This window comes from Plecotus auritus, assembly GCF_963455305.1.
Source record: "Plecotus auritus genome assembly, chromosome: 15".
Classification (NCBI taxonomy): Eukaryota; Metazoa; Chordata; class Mammalia; order Chiroptera; family Vespertilionidae; genus Plecotus; species Plecotus auritus.
The window spans coordinates 8,227,486-8,246,155 of NC_137781.1; the positions used below are offsets into that span (position 1 = coordinate 8,227,486).

The 18,670-nt window shown below is 49.2% G+C and overlaps 1 protein-coding gene across 3 annotated transcripts in view; it reads left to right on the forward strand.

Moving 5' to 3' along the window:
- Window positions 1-1,758: 1,758 nt before the first annotated feature.
- Window positions 1,759-18,670, forward strand: part of MCTP2 (multiple C2 and transmembrane domain containing 2) — a gene marked incomplete at its 5' end in the record, with an annotated part of 124,303 nt that continues 107,391 nt past the window's right edge. For all 3 annotated transcript variants that reach the window (XM_080651715.1, XM_080651716.1, XM_080651717.1), the window contains 3 exons: window positions 1,759-2,223; window positions 9,384-9,446; window positions 11,648-11,756. In XM_080651715.1, coding sequence (XP_080507841.1) covers window positions 1,759-2,223; window positions 9,384-9,446; window positions 11,648-11,756 — 637 coding nt within the window. The remainder of the gene's footprint in view (window positions 2,224-9,383; window positions 9,447-11,647; window positions 11,757-18,670) is intronic.

Here is an 18,670-nt window from a genome sequence, read left to right on the forward strand (position 1 = left end):
TTTGACTCGAGGGCCACAATGGGTTCTTAAACTGCACCGGAGGGCCAGAACAAAAGCATGGATGGAGTGTTTGTGTGAACTAATATAAATTCAAAGTAAAGGAGCGGAGGGGAGAGCAAGAGAACCCTCCGCTGTTTCGGCTCCGTGGGCCGGATAGAACAGCCGAACGGGCCGGATCCGGCCCGCGGGCCGTAGTTTGCCCACGGCTGACATAGACCAATAAATAAATCACAGGAGTCTGTGTCATGGAAAAACTCCAATGCACGTAACTTAAGCTGTGGTTATTCCCCGACCCCGCCCCTTCCTTGGGTTTCTTGCTCAGGTGGTGGTTGTGGTCCACATTCAGTCAGAAACGTGGGCTGGTATTGAAAAGCTTTCTCCTTCTCCCATTTGGCCGATTGCGAGCAGCCAGCCGGGAGGATGTCTGGGTCCGAACCATGCGAATCGAATCTTCCATTAGGCGCCCTGGCCGGGGGCGGCTTCCTGGAAGGACCTTGTTCTGCCCTTGGCGGCTTGAAGGAGCGGGATGCTCACTTTCCCTCGGTGAGTGAACACCGGGTGGTGTAGGTGTCTTGTTCTGTAGAGAGATCCTCCTTCCAGTGCTGATGGGTGAGGAGAATAGAGAACCCTTTTGTACGCTGTTGGTGGGAATGTAAAATGGCATGGTTATTAGGGAAAACAGTAAGGGGTTTCCTTAAAATATTAACAAGTAGCCCTCGCCGGTTTGGCTCAGTGGATAGAGCATCAGCCTGTGGACCAAAGGGTCCCCGGTTCGATTCCGGTCAAGGGCATGTACCTCGGTTGCAGGCTCCTCCCCGGCCCGGGCCCTGGTCGGGGTTTGTACAGGAGGCAGCTAATCCATGTGTTTCTTTCACATCAGTATTTCTCTCTGTCTTTCCCTCTAGCTTCCACTCTCTCTAAAAATCAACGGAAAAATAGCCTCAGGTGAGGATTAAAAAAAATTAAAAAATTAAAAGTATATATACCGTATAATCCAGCTCCCCCTTTTCTGAGTTTTTATCCAAAGGAAATGAGCTCAGTATCTCCAAGTGATATCTGCACGCCCTTGTCCATTGCAGCTTTATTCACAGTGGCCAAGACGCAGAAACAACCTAAACGTCCATCGAGGGATGAATGGGTAAAGAAAATGTGTTACATATTCTGGGTGGGAAAAGTAGGTTTACACTTGTTCGTATGGAAAAGAATACAATAGTTAATAAATACGAGAATAAACTCTGTGTTTTGCATACTCACAACTGTAAGCCTGCTTTTGCCCTCCCATATATATACAGTGGAATATTACATACCCATGAACAAGAAGGGAACACTTCCATTTGCAACAGCATGTATGAACTCGGAGGGCGTTTTGCTGAGTGAAATAAGCCATCTTCCTATGAAGCATTTACGTGTGTGCGTGCGTGTGTGTGTGTGTGTGTGTGTGTGTGTGCGTGCGTGTTTCAACCTAATCATTTCATTCATTGCTTTAACTATAACTTCTTCAATTTAAAAAAAGTCTTTAAAAATTCAGTTCTTTAAGCTTTTCCTGATCTCTGTAGGTGTGACCCATCAGATGCTTCCATCTCGATCACTTACTGGAAAGAGTACAATTTCTGAGTCACCTTGCCCGCTTTCCTGGGCCCTGACGCCACACAGACGTTTCACGTCCCTTCTCCTCCTGTTCTGTTTTCTAGGAGTCACTGAGCTTTGCAGGGACGGCCGTCTCTTTCACGGAGCCACCTCTGGGGTCTTCATGCAGCCATGGATCTGGATAAACCCTCGGTCTGGGGCTCCTTCAAACAGCGGACCAGGCCTTTGCTGCTCAACCTGAGCAAAAAGAAGGTGAAGAAGCACCCAGACAAACCCCTAGGCTTACTGGAGCGGCATCGCCTGGATCGCCGCCTCAGCCTCTCGGTCCCTGACCTCCTGGAGGCTCAGGCCTTGACCCCGGAGGGCGGGCCGTACTCCGGGGCCCAGTCATCCTACACCTCCGTGCCCAGCAGCCTGTCCACGGCAGGGATCGCGCCCACGAGCTGCAGCAGCGCCTTGAAGCCGTCGGAAGAAGAGCCGTGCTGGAGCCAGGAAGAGGCAGGCCCCCTGCACGCAGGGGGTGCGGACCCCGAGGAGACCTTCGCCCCGCCCGCCGACTGGAGGGCTTCCAGCAACGGCCTCTTTGATCTGCTGCAGAAGGCGCCCCCGGGAGAGGATGCTCCGGAGGAGCCAGAGGTGAGGCCGGGCTGGCACCGTCCGTCCCGTTGCTTCTTTTCTTCTCACTTATTTCTGTTTATTTAATTCTCAAAAATATTTTTATTGGTTTCTTTTTTTTTATAGTTTTCTTTTCTTTAAAAATTATTTTATTTTATTTTATTTTATTTTAATTTAATTTAATTTAATTTAATTTAATTTTATTTTATTTTATTATTTTATTTATTTTATTTTATTTTATTTATTTTATTTTATTTTATTTTATTTTATTATTTTATTTTATTTTATTTTATTTATTTTATTTTATTTTATTTATTTTATTTTATTTTATTGTTTGAAGTATTACAAATAGTAGTACATATGTCTCCTTTTTTTTTCCCCATTGACCTCCCCCCCCCCGACCTCCCCTCCCCCCCAGTACATGCCTTTACCTGCCCCCACCCCCCAGTGTCTTGTATCCCTTGGTTATGCTTATATATTTTTATTGGTTTCTGAGAGGAAGGGAGAGGGAGAGAGAGAGAGAAGCATCCATGAGGAGAGAGAATCATGGCTCAGCTGCCTCCTGCACCCCCCCTCCCACTGGGGTTCGAGCCTGAGATCCAGGCATGTGCCCTGACCGGGAATCGAACCGTGACTGCCTGGTTCACAAGTCGATGCTCAACCATGGAGCCAGGCCAGCCAGGCTATTTTTATTTTTAATTTAATTTATTTATCTATTTTTATATTTGCTTACTTATAAAGTTATTTTTCTTGGTGAAAGTATTACGTATGTCCCCTTTTTCCCCCCATGGACCCCTCCTGGCCCGCCCCCGGTCCCTGCACCCCCCCACCCTCACCCCCAGCCTTCACCGCACTATTGTCTGCGTGCTTTTTCCCTCTTTTCATTGCACCCAGTGCCCTTGGCAAACCGGATTAGGAGTGATTTCCGTGGTTAGCTTGGATGGAGACAGTGTCCTTTACAAGAATGTAAATGAGTGGTGTATTGATTGCACCAACTGTTCCCATCAGTTTTCGGGTTGACCTCTGTGTATTTTGAAACGATTACGAAAACCCTTTCTCGGACACTTTAAGGCATTAAAAGCCCTATTGGATGAGTTTTCCTTTTTTCCATCTCCTGGCAAAGGAAGTGAGAGCATAGCTGTTCCTCTAAATTTGCTAAGTGTGTGTCTGTCTGTCCCTCTCTCTCTCTCTTCACACCATTGCCTCGTCCTAACATAGATAAAACATGCGTATTACTGCTCCCCAGAAATGTCTGGATGTATGTTTCCCTTTGACTTCCAAGGAGTTTGAATTCTCTTCTGTTTCATTCACATGTACACACGTGTGTGTGTGTATGTGTGTGTTGTGTGACCTGTGGGCAACTTCACATGCATTCTCTAGAACAAGCAAGCAGAAAGAACTAAAGGAAACAAATTCTTATCAATATAGTGATTTTACAAAGCTTTAGTATTTCAATAAGCTAAAACAGCCAAGTAGAAGTATGAGACAAATCTTATATTTCTCTGAGGAGTTTAAGTATAATCACCAGATTATTAAGTCATGATTTGATGATCTGTTTAATCAGATTTTGAAAAATTCCTCCATTAACGGCACAGAAGTAGGTTGCAGTGTTGAGGAAAGGGGTTACATTTTCGGTGTATTCCTGGTCAGTGTGGTAACTGCAGAGAAAACTGGTTATTCCGCTGGGATTTTTTATTTTATGTTTGGAACCAAAGCCTATTAACTATGTCATATATTTCCCTTTATGTTAATATTTTTTTATCCTCACTGGAGGATATTTTTTCCATTGACTTTTATTTATTTATTTATTTTTTTAATTCTTTAATATATTTTATTGATATTTTACAGAGAGGAAGAGAGAGGGATAGAGAGCTAGAAACATCGATGAGAGAGAAACATCGATCAGCTGCCTCCTGCACACCTCCTACTGGGGATGTGCCTGCAACCAAGGTACATGCCCTTGACCGGAATCGAACCCGGGACCCTTCAGTCCACAGGCCGACACTCTTATCCACTGAGCCAAACCGGTTTCGGCTCCATTGACTTTTAGAGAGAGTGAGAGGGAAGATGGGAGAGAGAGAGAGGAACATGGGTGTGAGAGAGGCACATCGATGGGTTGCCTCCTGCACACACTCCCACCAGGGCCTGGGAACAAGCCTGCAACCCAGGTACATGCCCTTGACTGGAACCCGTGACCTTTCCTTGCACAGTCGGATGCTCTAACCGCGCAGCACACCAGCCGGGGCCGTGTATTTCCCTTTAATTGGGGAATGGCATCGTGGCTCTTCCGAGGATGTGGTTCGATTCATTTGGAAGCGTTACTATACTAAGACACCACCACCCATTAAATGACTTAACTCTGTTTTTCATTGCCATTAACACTGACAAAATCCTTTCTGTAATACTTTTATGATTTTTACTGTACCTATAAATGGGAAATATGTGTGTTTTCACTAATCAAAATGTAAATTAAGTTATTAAACTAGGTCAGTAGGAAGGAGGTAACAGGTTGAATAATGGACCTACGCGAATCTTCGCTTCTTGTTCCTTAGGAACTAAACTAGAGGCCCAGTGCACATAATTCATGCATCGGTAGGGTCCCTAGTGGCTGCCGGCTGTGGGGGGAGGGGGCGAGGGCAGTTGGCCGGCTGGCCCCGCCCCCTGGTTGAACTCCTGGTTGAGGGGGAAATTTGCATATTAGGCTTTGATTATATAGGATGAGAAAAAAATGGGGGGGGGGCTTCTTGGCTTGGATAGACTAACAATCTCCAATCAGAAGCCAGAGCTGGCAATCAAAACAAAGTTGGTTATCAAAAGGAGACATTTATTTTTCTGTGTCCACTGTGTCCTTTTAAAAGCAGGGAAAGCCCAGCCAGTGTAGCTCAATGGTTGAGCATCCACCCACCCACCAAGAGGTTGCTGGTTCGATTCCTGGTCAGGGCACGTGCTCAGGTTGAGGGCTGATCCCCAGGGGGAGAGGTGCGTGCAGGAGGCAGCCAATCAATGATGTTTCTCTCTCATCACTGATGATTCTATATCTTTCCCTCTCTCTCCCTTCTTCCTCTTTCTCTAAAATTCGTAAAAACATTAAAAAAAATAAATAAAAGCAGGGATAACGGTAGCGTTTGAATGTGCATTTCATCATGATCAATAACGAATAATCATGAACGGAAGGGTCATTGCCTCTGCATCCTCCCCATGTAATCTCCCACGGACACGGCCTCCCCTCACGTTCTGTTTGGCAGTCGGCGTTTTAAACCACGAGCAGCTTCGGCGCCCGTGTCCGTGGATGAGTCGCGCGGTTGAGAACAGAACCCTAGTGGGATATTTCTAGAAGCTGCTTGGCAACCTCAGAGCCTCAGTTTGGTGACCACAGAGACGCAAAACGACGAACCGCAGAGAAGAGACAGCCTGCAGCTCACGGAAGGAGACAAGTGCGTCAGTCGCTCCCCACATCAGTCACGTGTTCTTTGCCTATTTTTGTTCTCGCTCAGAAATCACCACTCAACCTCATGGTGTTCCGGCCACAGGCGTGTCCGCCGTATCCCACGTCCCCTCCTCGGAGGACCTGGCTCCTTTTTTTCTGCTCTCCTCCCTTCTTCCCAGCTGGGGAGCACCTACTATGTGCTGATCCTGGGGACACGGCCGTCCACAAAGCAGACAAAAACCCACTTCTTCAGGAAGATCCTGTTTGGAATGGTGGCAGGCCGCAGATGTTTGCAGAGCAATCAACGTAATGGGGAAAATGAACGCAGGAAAGGAGACTGGGAGTGCTGGGGAGAGGTGTTCCGTTTTTAACAGAAAAGCTAGGAAAGACCGCTTCTGAGATATAACATTTAAGAAAAGAGGTCACGGTTCTATTCCCAGTCAGAGCACATGCCCCGGTTGTGGCTCCATCCCCAGTAGCGGGTGTGCAGGAGGCAGCCGATCCATGATTCTCTCTCATCATTGGTGTTTCCATCTCTCTCCCTTTCTCTCTTCCTCTCTGAAATCAGTAAAAAATATATTTGAAAAAAAACCACACAGTAAAATTGGCTTATTTTTTTTTTTCATGTGTGTATACTGCTGTGATTTGAGAGGTGGGGAGAGAGAGGGAGAGATAGAAACATCAATGATGAGAGAGAATCATGGATCGGCTGCCTCCTGCACACCTCCTACTGGGGATGGAGCCCGTAACCCGGGCATGCACCCTGAACAAGAATTGAACCCTGACCTTCTGGTTCATAGGTCAACACTCAACCACTGAGCCACACCGGCCAGGCACTGTGCCTTTTTTTTTTTTTTCAGTAAAAATGTGAAAAATCCAGAGTGTGTGATTATGCTTATTGAGAACATAGAAAACCCACCAATGATAGTGGGATACCAGGGGTTCCTGATGAGAAAAATATCAATTGTCCTTTTTTTTTTTTTTTTTAAACAAAACTCACTGATGTAGTTACTAGGTTTGCAAGGAAGATGGAAATCATGCAACCTTTACTCGGTGGAACCTGAGGCTCTGTGCCGAGGGGAGGGAATATTCCCAGTTATGGGTCCCCCAGCGGCTGTAGCTCGGCCGTCCGGTGTCCGTGTGGCATTTTATGGTGCCCGCTTCCCGTCCTTGGCGTGTATATAGGGTGTGTGACAGTTACGGCGGCTGTGGGAACCATAACTTTAAGTTCTGTGACTTTTCCGCGAGTAGAACCAGCCGTCATGCTGGATCAATGTCAAACTTCACCTTTAATTTCCATGTTGTTGTAAGTGGGAGACGTACTGCGTGTTTGAGGAAAAGCTCTGAGCTCCTTTGTGATGCCAGAGAAGCGATGGTGGTTGTGTGGACGGATTGTGCCACTTACTGAACATTGTCCTCCAGTACAGGGAGGCTGACTGGGGGGAATGGAGACGGTGGGCCAGCCTGAGGGGTGGTGCTATTTGAGAGCAGAAGATATCCGGCCCCCACAATCCTCGGCTGATGACCATGTCCTTTATTTTATTTTTATTTTTAGAAGAATCGTTTATTGTTTTTTTTTTTAAGAATATATTTTTTATTGATTTCAGAGAGGAAAGAGAGGGAGAGAGATAGAAACATCAATGATGAGAGAGAGAATCGTTGATCGGCTGCCTCCTGTCCACCCCCTACTGGGGATGAGCCCGCAACCCGGGCACGTGCCCTTGACTGGAATCGAACCCGGGACCCTTCAGTCTGCAGGCCAACACTCTATCCACTGAGCCAAAGCAGCTAGGGTAGTTTATTGATTTTTAGAGAGAGAGGAAGGGAGAGGAAGCGAGAGATAGGAACATCAGTGATGAGAGAGAATCATGGATCGGCTGCCTCCTACACTCCCCCTACTGGGAATCAAGCCTGCAACCCAGGCATGTGCCCTGAGCAGGAATCGAACCGGCAACCTTCTGGTCCAAGGGATGAAGCCCAACCAACTGGGCCACACTGGCCAGGACGAAGCACGCACTTCAGACAGGAATTCTGATCTCAGTGCCGGTGCTTTCGTGAAATTGCCTCCCAGAGGGATTGGTTAAGGGAAGCAGTGACTCATTTCATGAAACTGGAGACACTTCCGGGGATGTCCAGGCTTCAGAGGGTTCGACAGGGAAGGTATTGCTGGCTCTGCGCGTGGAGGCGTGCTGGGCCTCGTTTGCTTTTGAAAATCGGGCGGAAGAGGAATTTGGAAGTTTCTGGGAAGTAAGTGTGTGTGGTGTGAAAGGCCTGTGAATTCTTTGACATCGAATAAGGTTCTGATTGTCGTCATACATGACCTTCAGACAGTCCTGTCCAACTCACGTGGGTGTCTTTTTACATGTAACGCAGGTAGGAGAGACCAAGGCCCCGGGTCGGGGTGTTTAGCAAAGAGGCCCCCTGCCTCCTTTCTTCTCCGCCAGCAGATCGAGCCCCACGTTGAGAGTGAGGGCTCTTTTCCTGCCAGGATGCTCGCAGGCGTCCTCAAACTACGGCCCGCGGGCCACATGCGGCCCGCCGAGGACATTGATCCGGCCCGCCGGGTGCCGCTGCCTGTCCTGCTTAGCAGCCGACGCGTCCCGGGCCCGCAGTGCGCATAGGAATTTGTTCATAGTTGTTTTTTTTAAACTATAGTCCTGCCCTCCCACGGTCTGAGGGACAGTGAACTGACCCCCTGTTTAAAAAGTCTGAGGACCCCTGCTCTAGTGACTCCAATGTGGATCCCTTAGCCTGGCCAGTGTGGACTTGCCGTGTTTATTGGTTTTAAAGGACTGTCACTCACAGATTGTTCTTCACCGACCTATGAACCAGGAGGTCAGGGTTCGATTCCCAGGCGGGGCACATGCCCGGGTTGTGGGTTTGATCCCCAGTAGGGATCATGCAGGAGGCAGCTGATCCATGATTCTCTCTCATCATCGGTGTTTCTCTCTCTCTCTCTCTCCCCCTCTCCTTTCCTCTCTGTAATCAATAAAAATGCATTAAAAAAAACAACAAAAAGAACATCTGTTTCCTACTTTTTGGTTGTACAGGTGCTAGACCCAAAAGGGTCTGGTCTGGGGAAGGTCTTTCCCATCCCATTTTGAAATGCTTTCTACCTAATTAGCAAGCTTGGTTCTCGGGTTCTTGAGCTGCCAGCTCCCGCTGATGGCTGGGGGCCAGACAGGCCCACCTGGGCGGGACCTGGTAACATGGCCCTGTTGCTCCTGCTCCACAAATGGCGAACTAGGGGTGGGGAGCGGCCAGTGGGAGAGCGGATGGGCCTTATCTATGCTCTGATCAGTGACTAAGATGGCAGAGGCCGCAGCCAGAGGGACTTCACTGAGTCACTCTGGACTTGCCACGCAGGGAGGGAGCCCACACACCTGAAACTGGGTATGCAAATGACAGATTCCCGAAGGGAAAGACCCGGAATAGGATTTTCTTGTGGGTTGATATTCTTTTTCTAAAAAAAAATATATATATATATTTTATTGATTTTTTCAGAGAGGAATGGAGAGGGATAGAGAGTCAGAAACATCGATGAGAGAGAAACATCGATTAGCTGCCTCCTGCACACCCCCTACTGGGGATGTGCCTGCAACCAAGGTACATGCCTTTGACCGGAATCGAACCTGGGACCCTTCAGTCCACAGGCTGATGCTCTATCCACTGAACCAAACCAGTTAGGGCGGGTTGATATTCTTTTGCTTTTTTTTTTTTTTTTTTTAAAGCAGGGTTATCTTTTTGTTTTCAGAAGCTCTGTGGAAGTGGCGATCTGAATGCATCTATGACGTCCCACCAGTTTGAAGAACAACCTGTGAGTGACAGTCCTTTAAAACCAATCAACACGGCAAGTCACGTTATAAATGTTTCTTATTACATATTTGGATCTGCATTGCTTTGCCTCATTTCTTTTTAAAGAATGCTCCACCGTATTCACTTACAAAGACAGGCCTTACAAATAATAGCTGGAAGAGATTAATTCAGTGTTCATTGATTTGGGAGCCTGGGATAGATTCTTCTAAAAATACAGAGAAGCTATGAAATTGAGTGAAACAGAACAGGAGACAAAGCCATTTTCAAAGTGCTTTGAAACACAGATGGGAACACTTCCCAAAGAAGACCGTCAGGGGTGACTTAGCCACAGGATCGATGAAGGTGAAGGTCAAGTAGGTGAACAGTAAGTTATTGCGTCTGCCCTTTCTCTTTGCAATGGCAGACATTGGGACTAGTGGAGAACTCAAGTCCCAAACTTGAATGGCATCCATTGAATTAATACATTCAAAACTAGACTTGACTTGGACATGATGGCCTGTAAGGGTTGATGCATTCACTCCCACAGAGGGGAGTGAACAGTGTTGTGGGGAGGTGCGACTGTGAGGGTAAGCGGAAGAGACACCATAGTAGGGGTCAGGGAATGAAAGAAAAGCATGTAAAAGAGGGGAGGTCACCGGACAGAGACAGTGTGTCCCATGTGGACGCAGACGAGGGCCATGTGTCAGATGGACTCAGTGTGTTGTCAGCTGAGTGGTTAGGTACTGAAATGGTTTTCTTTTTTTTAAAAAAATATATTTTTATTGATTTCAGGGAGAGGGAGAGAGAGAGAGAAACATCCATGATGAGAGAGAACCATTGATCGGCTGCCTCCTGCACGCCCCACACTGGAGATTGAGTCCACAACCTGGGCATGCGTCTTGACTGGAAATCGAACGGTGACCTCTGGGTTCATAGGTCGACGCTCAACCACTGAGCCACGCCAGCCGGGCTAGTTTTAATATATTTTTTATTATTGATAGTATTACAGATATCTCCCGTTTTCCTTCCCTTTCTCCCTCTCCTCCCAGCCCCTTCCCACCCCCCCCCAGATCTTCACCACCCTATTGCCCGGGTCCACGGGCTATGCATATAAATATATAAGTTCTTCGGTTTATCTCTTCTCGTCTTCCCAACCCCACATCCAAGTATGTCAGTCCGTTCCATGCCTCCATGCTCCGGGTCTTATTTTGTTGGTCAGTTCATGTTGTTCATTAGATTCCACCTGAAATGTTCTTCTTACCCGTGCAGTTGACGGGGGTTGGTGAGAAGTATGGAGAAAAGACATTTCCCATGAGTCTGGAAGCGTGGACACATGTCCCTGGGAACTGGTTTCCTAAACTCACTTCTTTTTTTTTAAACATATTGTCATTGATTTCAGAGAGGAAGGGAGAGGAAGAGAGATGGAAACAGCAATGATGAGAGGGAATCACTGATCGGCTGCCTCCTGCACGCCCCCTACTGGGGATTGAGCCTGAAACCCAGGCACGTGCCCTTGACTGGAAACGAATCCGGGACCCCTCAGTCCGCAGGCCGACGCTCTATCCACTGATCCACACCAGCTGGGGCATAGCCTCGCTTCTGTGTGTGTTTTCCTCTCTCGGGCCCCACCGTGAGTGACTGAATAAAGCGCCCGGCCCTCAGTGGATCATGGGGAGGGTGATCCAGATGTCACTGATCTCATTCTTCTCAGACAGTTAACATTGTGAGGGTATTACCATGACTGGCTCTGAATTCTGACAGAGTCCCACTGGGGAGAAATACAGAGAACGTGTTAACCAAGCAAGTGTGACCACGTCCTCAAAGTGAGTGGGAGGGAGCTCACTCTTTTTTTTTTTAAAGAAGTGATTTTATTTTATTATCATTATTATTATTTTTATTGATTTCAGAGAGGGAGGGAGAGGGAGAGAGATAGAAATATCAATGCTGAGAGAGAGAGAGTCATCGATGGGCTGCCTCCTGCATGCCCCACACTGGGGATCGAGCCTGCAACCCAGGCCTGTGCCCTGATTGGGAATTGAACCGTGACCTCCTGGTTCATAGGTCAACGCTCAACCACTGAGCCACGCTGGGGGTCAAGTGGGAGCTCGGTCTTGAAGACTGGCCATTGGATGGACCTCCCCCCGCGCCCCGTCGCTGCTTACAGTGAGAAGTGTTTCGGAAATTCCCTCCCAGACCACTGACCTTACCTCTCCACCCGTGCAGACCCTCGGGGAAGCCAGCGACGGCCTGAGCAACCTGCCCAGTCCCTTCGCCTACCTCCTCACCATCCACCTGAAGGAGGGCCGGAACCTGGTCATCCGGGACCGCTGCGGTAAGGCCCGGCTCCGCCTCGCTCTGTGCAGCCTTTCTCCCCACCCTGTGTCAGTGTGGGTAGCCTACCTTTTTTTTTTAAAAAACTTTTTAAAATTGATTTCAGAGAGGAAGGGAGAGGGAGAGAGAGACAGAAACATCCATGACGAGAGAGCATCATGGATCGGCTGCCTCCTGCACGCCCCCTACACTGGGGATCGAGCCTGCAACCCCAGACATATGGCCCTGACTGGGAATCGAACCGTGACCTCCTGGTGCATAGGTTGATGCTCAACCACTGAGCCACACGGGTCGCCGGCCAGGTGGCCAACCCTTTCTATCTCAGCGTGATTTGCAACACACAGCACCTCAACTCTAAGCCTCCCCAGGAACCAAGGCGTTTGCAGCAAATGATGTAAACGTACTGAACCTTATTACCCTTTCTTAGTAGCCAATTAAGAGTAATGATCATGATAGTCATCACCATATACCGTTGTTTGAACTGAACTTAGCTCACCATCACGGCTTGATGCCTAGCCTGTAACAGCCACACAGAAAGTGTTCCCTTGGTCCTGCTTCAATTACCCGTGAGAAAGATGTGAATAATCCTTATTATAAAGTTATCCAACATGCACTTAGATGGCAGTGCCCTCTGAGCCCCGCCTCCCCTTCCTGCCCCCAAATCCTTGACCTCACAGTAATATTGACCTACCCTCTTGGCCACTGGGACTGTGTCTCAGAGCTGGTAGTGCGCATGCCAGCAGCCCTGTTCTCCGGGCCTCTTGTTCTGGGAACGATGCTCAGCTCCCCTTAAATCCTAGAGCATTAATCCCTGGAAAACAGGGGCCCTTGCATTGGACCCTATGTGTTCCCTTATGGTTAAGGCAGGTAGAGCACAGCTTCCTGCTGTGGACCAGTGGAAAACTGGGATGCTGGTGCCCTCTGGTGGCCACACTGCGGTATTGCAAAAGGGAAAGCAAAGTTCTTGGCGGTTCAGTGTTCACATGACCAGGGCCAGAAACATCACCTGGCTGTAGGCGGGAAGGTTGAGGGTCCGTGTGAGTTTTAGGCGATGAAGATTCGGGACCCATGCTTCCAGCAACCTGTTCTTTTTCTCCATTCCCGGCACAGGTAGAGAGTTGAGCGTTATTTCCAGAACACATTCCAGAAGGAACACATGGACAGGGAAAAAAATCATTTTCCTATTTGGTTTAGACCAGGGGTGGGGAACATGCAGCCTGCAGGCCTTGGCCCGCGAAATCATTCGGTCAGGGAACGATGGACGGCAGGTAAGGGTCATAGACGCTGGACACAGACCACCCAGGTGTGAATACCAGCTCAGATACCAGGTAGCAATGACTGCGAGCACTCACCTGGTGTGTGTGTGCTTATGGGGACTTGGGAGGGTGTGTGTGGGGTGTGGGGGTCACATGGTAATCTATATATATAAAAGCTTAAGTGACCATTATGACTGAACGACTGAATGACCGGTCGCTATGATGCGCACTGACCACCAGGGGGCAGACACTCAACCCAGGAGCTGCCTCCTGGTGGTCAGTGCGTTCCTGCAGCCAACCTCCTGCAGCCCCTCCCCCTGGCCGGCCAACCTCCCGTGGCCCCTCCCCCTGGCCAGCCAACCTCCCATGGCCCTGATCACCGGCCAGGCCAAGGGACCCCACCTGTGCACAAATTTGTGCACCGGGCCTCTAGTATACAATAAGTTTGTTTATACATTTTTTGTTGCTAAAATCTTTTCGAGCCTTACATCCTATTCTAAAGAGTTTCTCTGTTTTTGTACCTAGAAAGGCGTTGTGTGTCTCAAGAGAGAGGCACATTAGCCTACTATTTATTCTCTTTTCTGCGTGGTTTGACAGTTTTCATTTATCGCTTTGATCTGCTCGAGTTTATTTTGATTTCTGGCCCAGCGTGGGGACTTAATTTTACTTTTTTGCCAAATGACTATTTAATTAACTAGGACTAAACTTTCCTTTCCCCAATGATTCCATTGCCACTTTTTAGTCACACATTAAAATGCAATACAGATTATTAGGGTCCACTTGGATTTCTCTTTGATTCCCACAGATGTGTTGTTCTGTTCCGGGGCCAGCACCACACCACAGTTCAGTTGAATCGAAAGGTCACTCTCGATCCTTTTTATTTTGCAAAAACCTGGGCTTTGCTTCACCTGGGAGTACCTTCTCTGAACACCAGGTGGCGTGAGACCACTGGGTGCTGTGCGGGAGCAACCCAGCCACATCTGGCCAGCGTCTCCGAAAGATGGTCATTCCAGAGCAAACCTGAAACTTTCAAAGATGCAGACGCTCCCCGCAAAGCACAGGGGGTTGGGTCTCCTCCACGCGTTGAGTTTGGTAGCCTGCTCAGTTGCACAGCAAGCGAGGGGAGCTGGTATTTGAAAGCTGTTTCTCTTTATTCCCTTCCCACGTTGATGCCGATCACCGTCCATCGGCCATGTCTGTTCTCACAGCCTTCCATGTGTCCCCACCACCGAGGTCTTTCCTTGGGAGGTGTTTGTGGTTGGGCGTTGCTTTGGGACGGAGCATCCCGGTGGGTTGATGAGAAGGTCTGGAAGCTTTCTTGATGTCTAGACCGGTGGTCCGCAGACGACTGGTGGTCCGTGAGGTCGGGAAGGTTGGCTACCGCTGTTCTAGACTCAGTGACCTCCGCCTTCAGAGGGATTTATCCCAAGGCCAATCAAGAACCCTGGAGCAAAATGGGGCCGTCTCCTACGTCCACTGCACGAAATAAATCGCTGTACACCCAACCCAAGATTATGGACTTTTTAAAAAATATTTTTATTGATGTCAGAGAGGAAGGGAGAGGGAGAGAGAGAGAGAAACATCAATGATGAGAGAGAATCATTGATCGGCTGCCTCCTGCACGCCCCACACTGGGGATCGAGCCTGCAACCCGGGCATGTGCCCTGACTGGGAACCGAACCGTGACCTCCTGGTTCAGTGCTCAACCACTGAGCCACGTGGGCTGGGCTGTTGACTTTGATTTAATGGAGCCCGTCTTCCATTGGGGTGAGTGAGTCTCACGGCATGCCCCATTGGAGGCCGGTGCTACATTTACTGACTGTATGACTTGCTCTTGTCTTCCTTCCCCGCCTTAACCCTCACTCGCTCATCCTGCTGCCTCTCCCCTCCTCTTTTCTACGCTGTCATGCCTTCCGACTTTCCGTAGGTCCTTCTATTTTTGATGCTACAGGGATGCAGGATGTCTCTATGCAGAATTTCACACCCCTGTGTGCTTCTGGGAACCTCATCGAGAATAGGGGTGTCCAGGAGCCTGTGATCATTATGACCGAACGACAGAACGACCGGTCGCTATGATGCACATCTTCTCTGCTTTTATTTTTATTGATTGATTTGAGAGAGAGAGAGAGAAAGGGGGGGGGGGAGAGAGAGAGATTGATTTGTTGTTCCACTTATTTATTCATTCATTGGTGTGTGCCCTGACCAGAGATCAAACCAGCAACCATGGCTATGTGAACGGTGCTCTAGCCAATTGGGCTACCCAGCCAGGCCAGCCAAACATCTTCTCTTAACGTCCACCTCACCCAAAGCCAGTTTGGTCAATAGTCTGTTCACCAGATGGCCTATTTACTAAGTTTACCGAATGCATCCACTTATTGACGGCGTTTTTCTTTCTGCTATTTGTGAAGAGGTTCTCGCTCTTTTTATTTAGAAAGCTATTGGATCAGAGCTTTTGAAAAACAGCTTTGAAGGTCTCCGGGTCCTATTAGTAAATTGGTTGTGAAGACAAAACAAAAACAGGGTTTCAAACGCTGTTTCATTTTGTCTCGGGCCAAAAAGCACAAAAAGAGAGAGAAGAAAGTGAACACGGCAGACCCTCGGCGGCAGAGTCCGGAAAGGGAATGACTAAGGAGAGGGAAAGAGCAGATCTTAGGGGGAAGACAGGTGTGTGTGGGGGCAGGGGTGCTGAGAGCAGGGGAAGGAGGTGAAGTCGGGTGTGGGTGCTGAAGGGTGTTTGGGGAGGGCCTGGTGCAGAGGCAGAGTCTGAAGGCCCGGGAGGACCCTACTCCCCACTCCTCCCTTATGCCCCGTGATTTATGTCATACAGACTTTGTAAGCAATTAAGCAAGTTTCGGTAAAGCTTTATACAAGGTTAAAATAAACAAGTCGTGTTAAAATGGGCAATTTCAGATCACTGATCCCATTGTAAGTAGGTCAAGAATTTTCCAGCCCGGCAGGCATGGCTCAGTGGTTAAGCATCGACCTAGGAACCAGGAGGTCACGGTTCGATTCCCGGTCAGGGCACATGCCCGGTTGCCGGCTTGATCCCCGGTGTGGGGCGTGCCGGAGGCAGCCGATCCATGATTCTCTCTCGTCATGGATGTTTCTGTCTCTCTCTCCTTCTCCCTTCCTCTCTGAAATAAATTAAAAAAAAAAATGATTTTTTTAAAATAAAAGAATTTTCCAGAGCTGCTTTCAGAAATTGGATTTTGGTCAATTGCTCAGAAATTATTGCATTACAGGGTCCACCTATGGGCAAGGCTTGTTCAAGGTACCTTTGGGGTTCTACACATGGTGGGTCCATCGCGGGGGGTGGGGGGAGGGCAGTCAGTTGTACTCCGGAAGAAAGTTCCGGAATATTTCAACCAGGATGGCGAAACGGAGAGCACGGCCTGTGGCCTGGAACGGAGAGATACTTTTCTATCGTTGGGAATGCAGAGGGGCTCCTCGGAGCAGCAGCCACTGTGTGTGCAGAACACGGCCCGGGGCTGGCCATGGCCCCTCCGCGTCCTGTTGGTGGTTGCCTCCCGGCTTGGCACCCTGCTGGAATGGCACCTCCTTCTCCTTCCCTTCAGGAACAGAGGTTTTGCTCCACAAGGGAAAACAGTTTCTTCTTTCCCATGGGACCGGGAGAAATGCCCTCTCCATCTCCAAGACGCCCCCTGGTTTCTGAGGGGGCAGTTAAGAATGCTGCAGGCCCTTGGCCGCTGTGCGGGCTGGAACTTACTGCTGTGGCCACTAGAGGGCAGCAGCTGCTGCTCAAAAAATCTCCTCCGGGGAGGACAGGACCCTCAAGGACTATGGCTCCTGAGGGCTCTCCGGAGGATCGATTGGAGTTGCTGTGTGTCCTTCTCACTGAGCTGCCTGTTATTTTCATCAAATGGAACCGGCAGAGTGCTCTGGCATCCTCAGCGCGTCACCATAGGCTTGGAGGAGGGTGGTAGCCAGGAGTTAGGAATACTTCGTGATTTGCAGGCTTTTTTTTTTTTTTAAGATTTTTATTGATTTCAGAGAGGAAGGGAGGGGGAGAGAGAGAGAGATAGAAACATCAATGATGAGAGAGAATCATGGATCGGCCGCCTCCTGCACGCCCCCCACTGGGGACAGAACCCGCAACCCGGGCACGTGTCCTTGAGCGGAATCGAACCTGGGACCTTTCAGTCCACAGGCCGACGCTCTATCCAATGAGCCAAACGGGCTGGGGCTGATTTTCAGTTTTTTGTACTCGTTCCATTGAAACTTCTCTGGCCACTGGGTAAAGCTAGCAGTGAGACTACTGGTCCGCAATGCGTTAAGTTGCCAAAGGTGATACAGTCGCTACAAGGGAGGTCTGGGGTTTAGATCCCCGTTCCCATCTTAATTCAGGGTTTATCCATTCACGTGTCCCCTGTCTGTGGTACACCTACCATGCATATTAGGCAATTCTGGGCATAAGATTCACCTTCCAGAGCTTTGAGTCAGAGAAGTTTAATATGATGTTCATAGGTGGTCCCAGTCCAACATTTTCTTTAATATAGTTTATTGATTTTTTACAGAGAGGAAGGGAGAGGGGTAGAGAGTTAGAAACATTGATGAGAGAGAAACATCGATCAGCTGCCTCCTGCACACCTCCCACTGGGGATGTGCCCGCAACCAAGGTATAAGCCCTTGACCAGAATCGAACCCGGGACCCTTGAGTCCGCAGGCTGACGCTCTATCCACTGAGTCAAACCGGCTTCGGCCCAGTCCAACATTTTCGACATTAAAATAGCTTTATGAGAGCCCTAGCCGGTTTGGCTCAGTGGATACAGCATTGGCCTGCACTTGAAGGGTCCCAGGCCCAATTCCGGTCAAGGGCAAGTACCTCGGTTGCAGGCTCCTCCCCGGCCCGGGCCCTGGTCGGGGCACATGCAGGAGGCAACCCATCGATGTGTTTCTCTCACATCGATATTTCTCTCTGTCTTTCCCTCTCTCTTCCACGCTCCCTAGAAATCAATGGGAAAATACCCTCGGATGAGGATTTAAAAAAATAATAGCAATGTTATGAAAATTGAAAGAGAAGGAACGTTCTCAGCGTTGGTTGTTGTGGCTGTCTGTCTTGAACGCAGCTCTTGGCAGAGGTGAATGTCTTAGTCTGTGATGTGACTCTGAGTGAGAATATGGTCAGGAGCAGACGTCCTCAAACTACGGCCCGCGGGCCACATGCGGCCCCCCGAGGACGTTTATCCGGCCCGCCGGGTGCCGCTGCCTGTCCTGCTTAGCAGCCGACGCGTCCCGGGCCCGCAGTGTGCATAGGAATTTGTTCATAGTTTTTTTTTTAAACTATAGTCCGGCCCTCCAACGGTCTGAGGGACAGGGACCTGGCCCCCTGTTTAAAAAGTTTGAGGACCCCTGGCAGGAGCCTTCCCCAGTGGTTTCGGCGGCGTAACCCTCTCGCTCCGCGGGGGAGCATCTGTCGAGGGGAACGTTCCGTGTGAAAGTCTGGGTTCCCACGTCGGGGGTCTGGGGCCCCCTTCTTCCACGTGCCCCGTGCCCCGGGCTGTGTTATCTCAACCCCCAGGTTTCCCTGCTTCCGCCGTTTCTCCTGCCGTCTGAGTTATAAGCTGCTGCCAGATTTATATTTCTCCAGCTTGGCCCCGATCCCTTTCCGCTCCTGCTCATCAGCAAACCTGAATTCCCT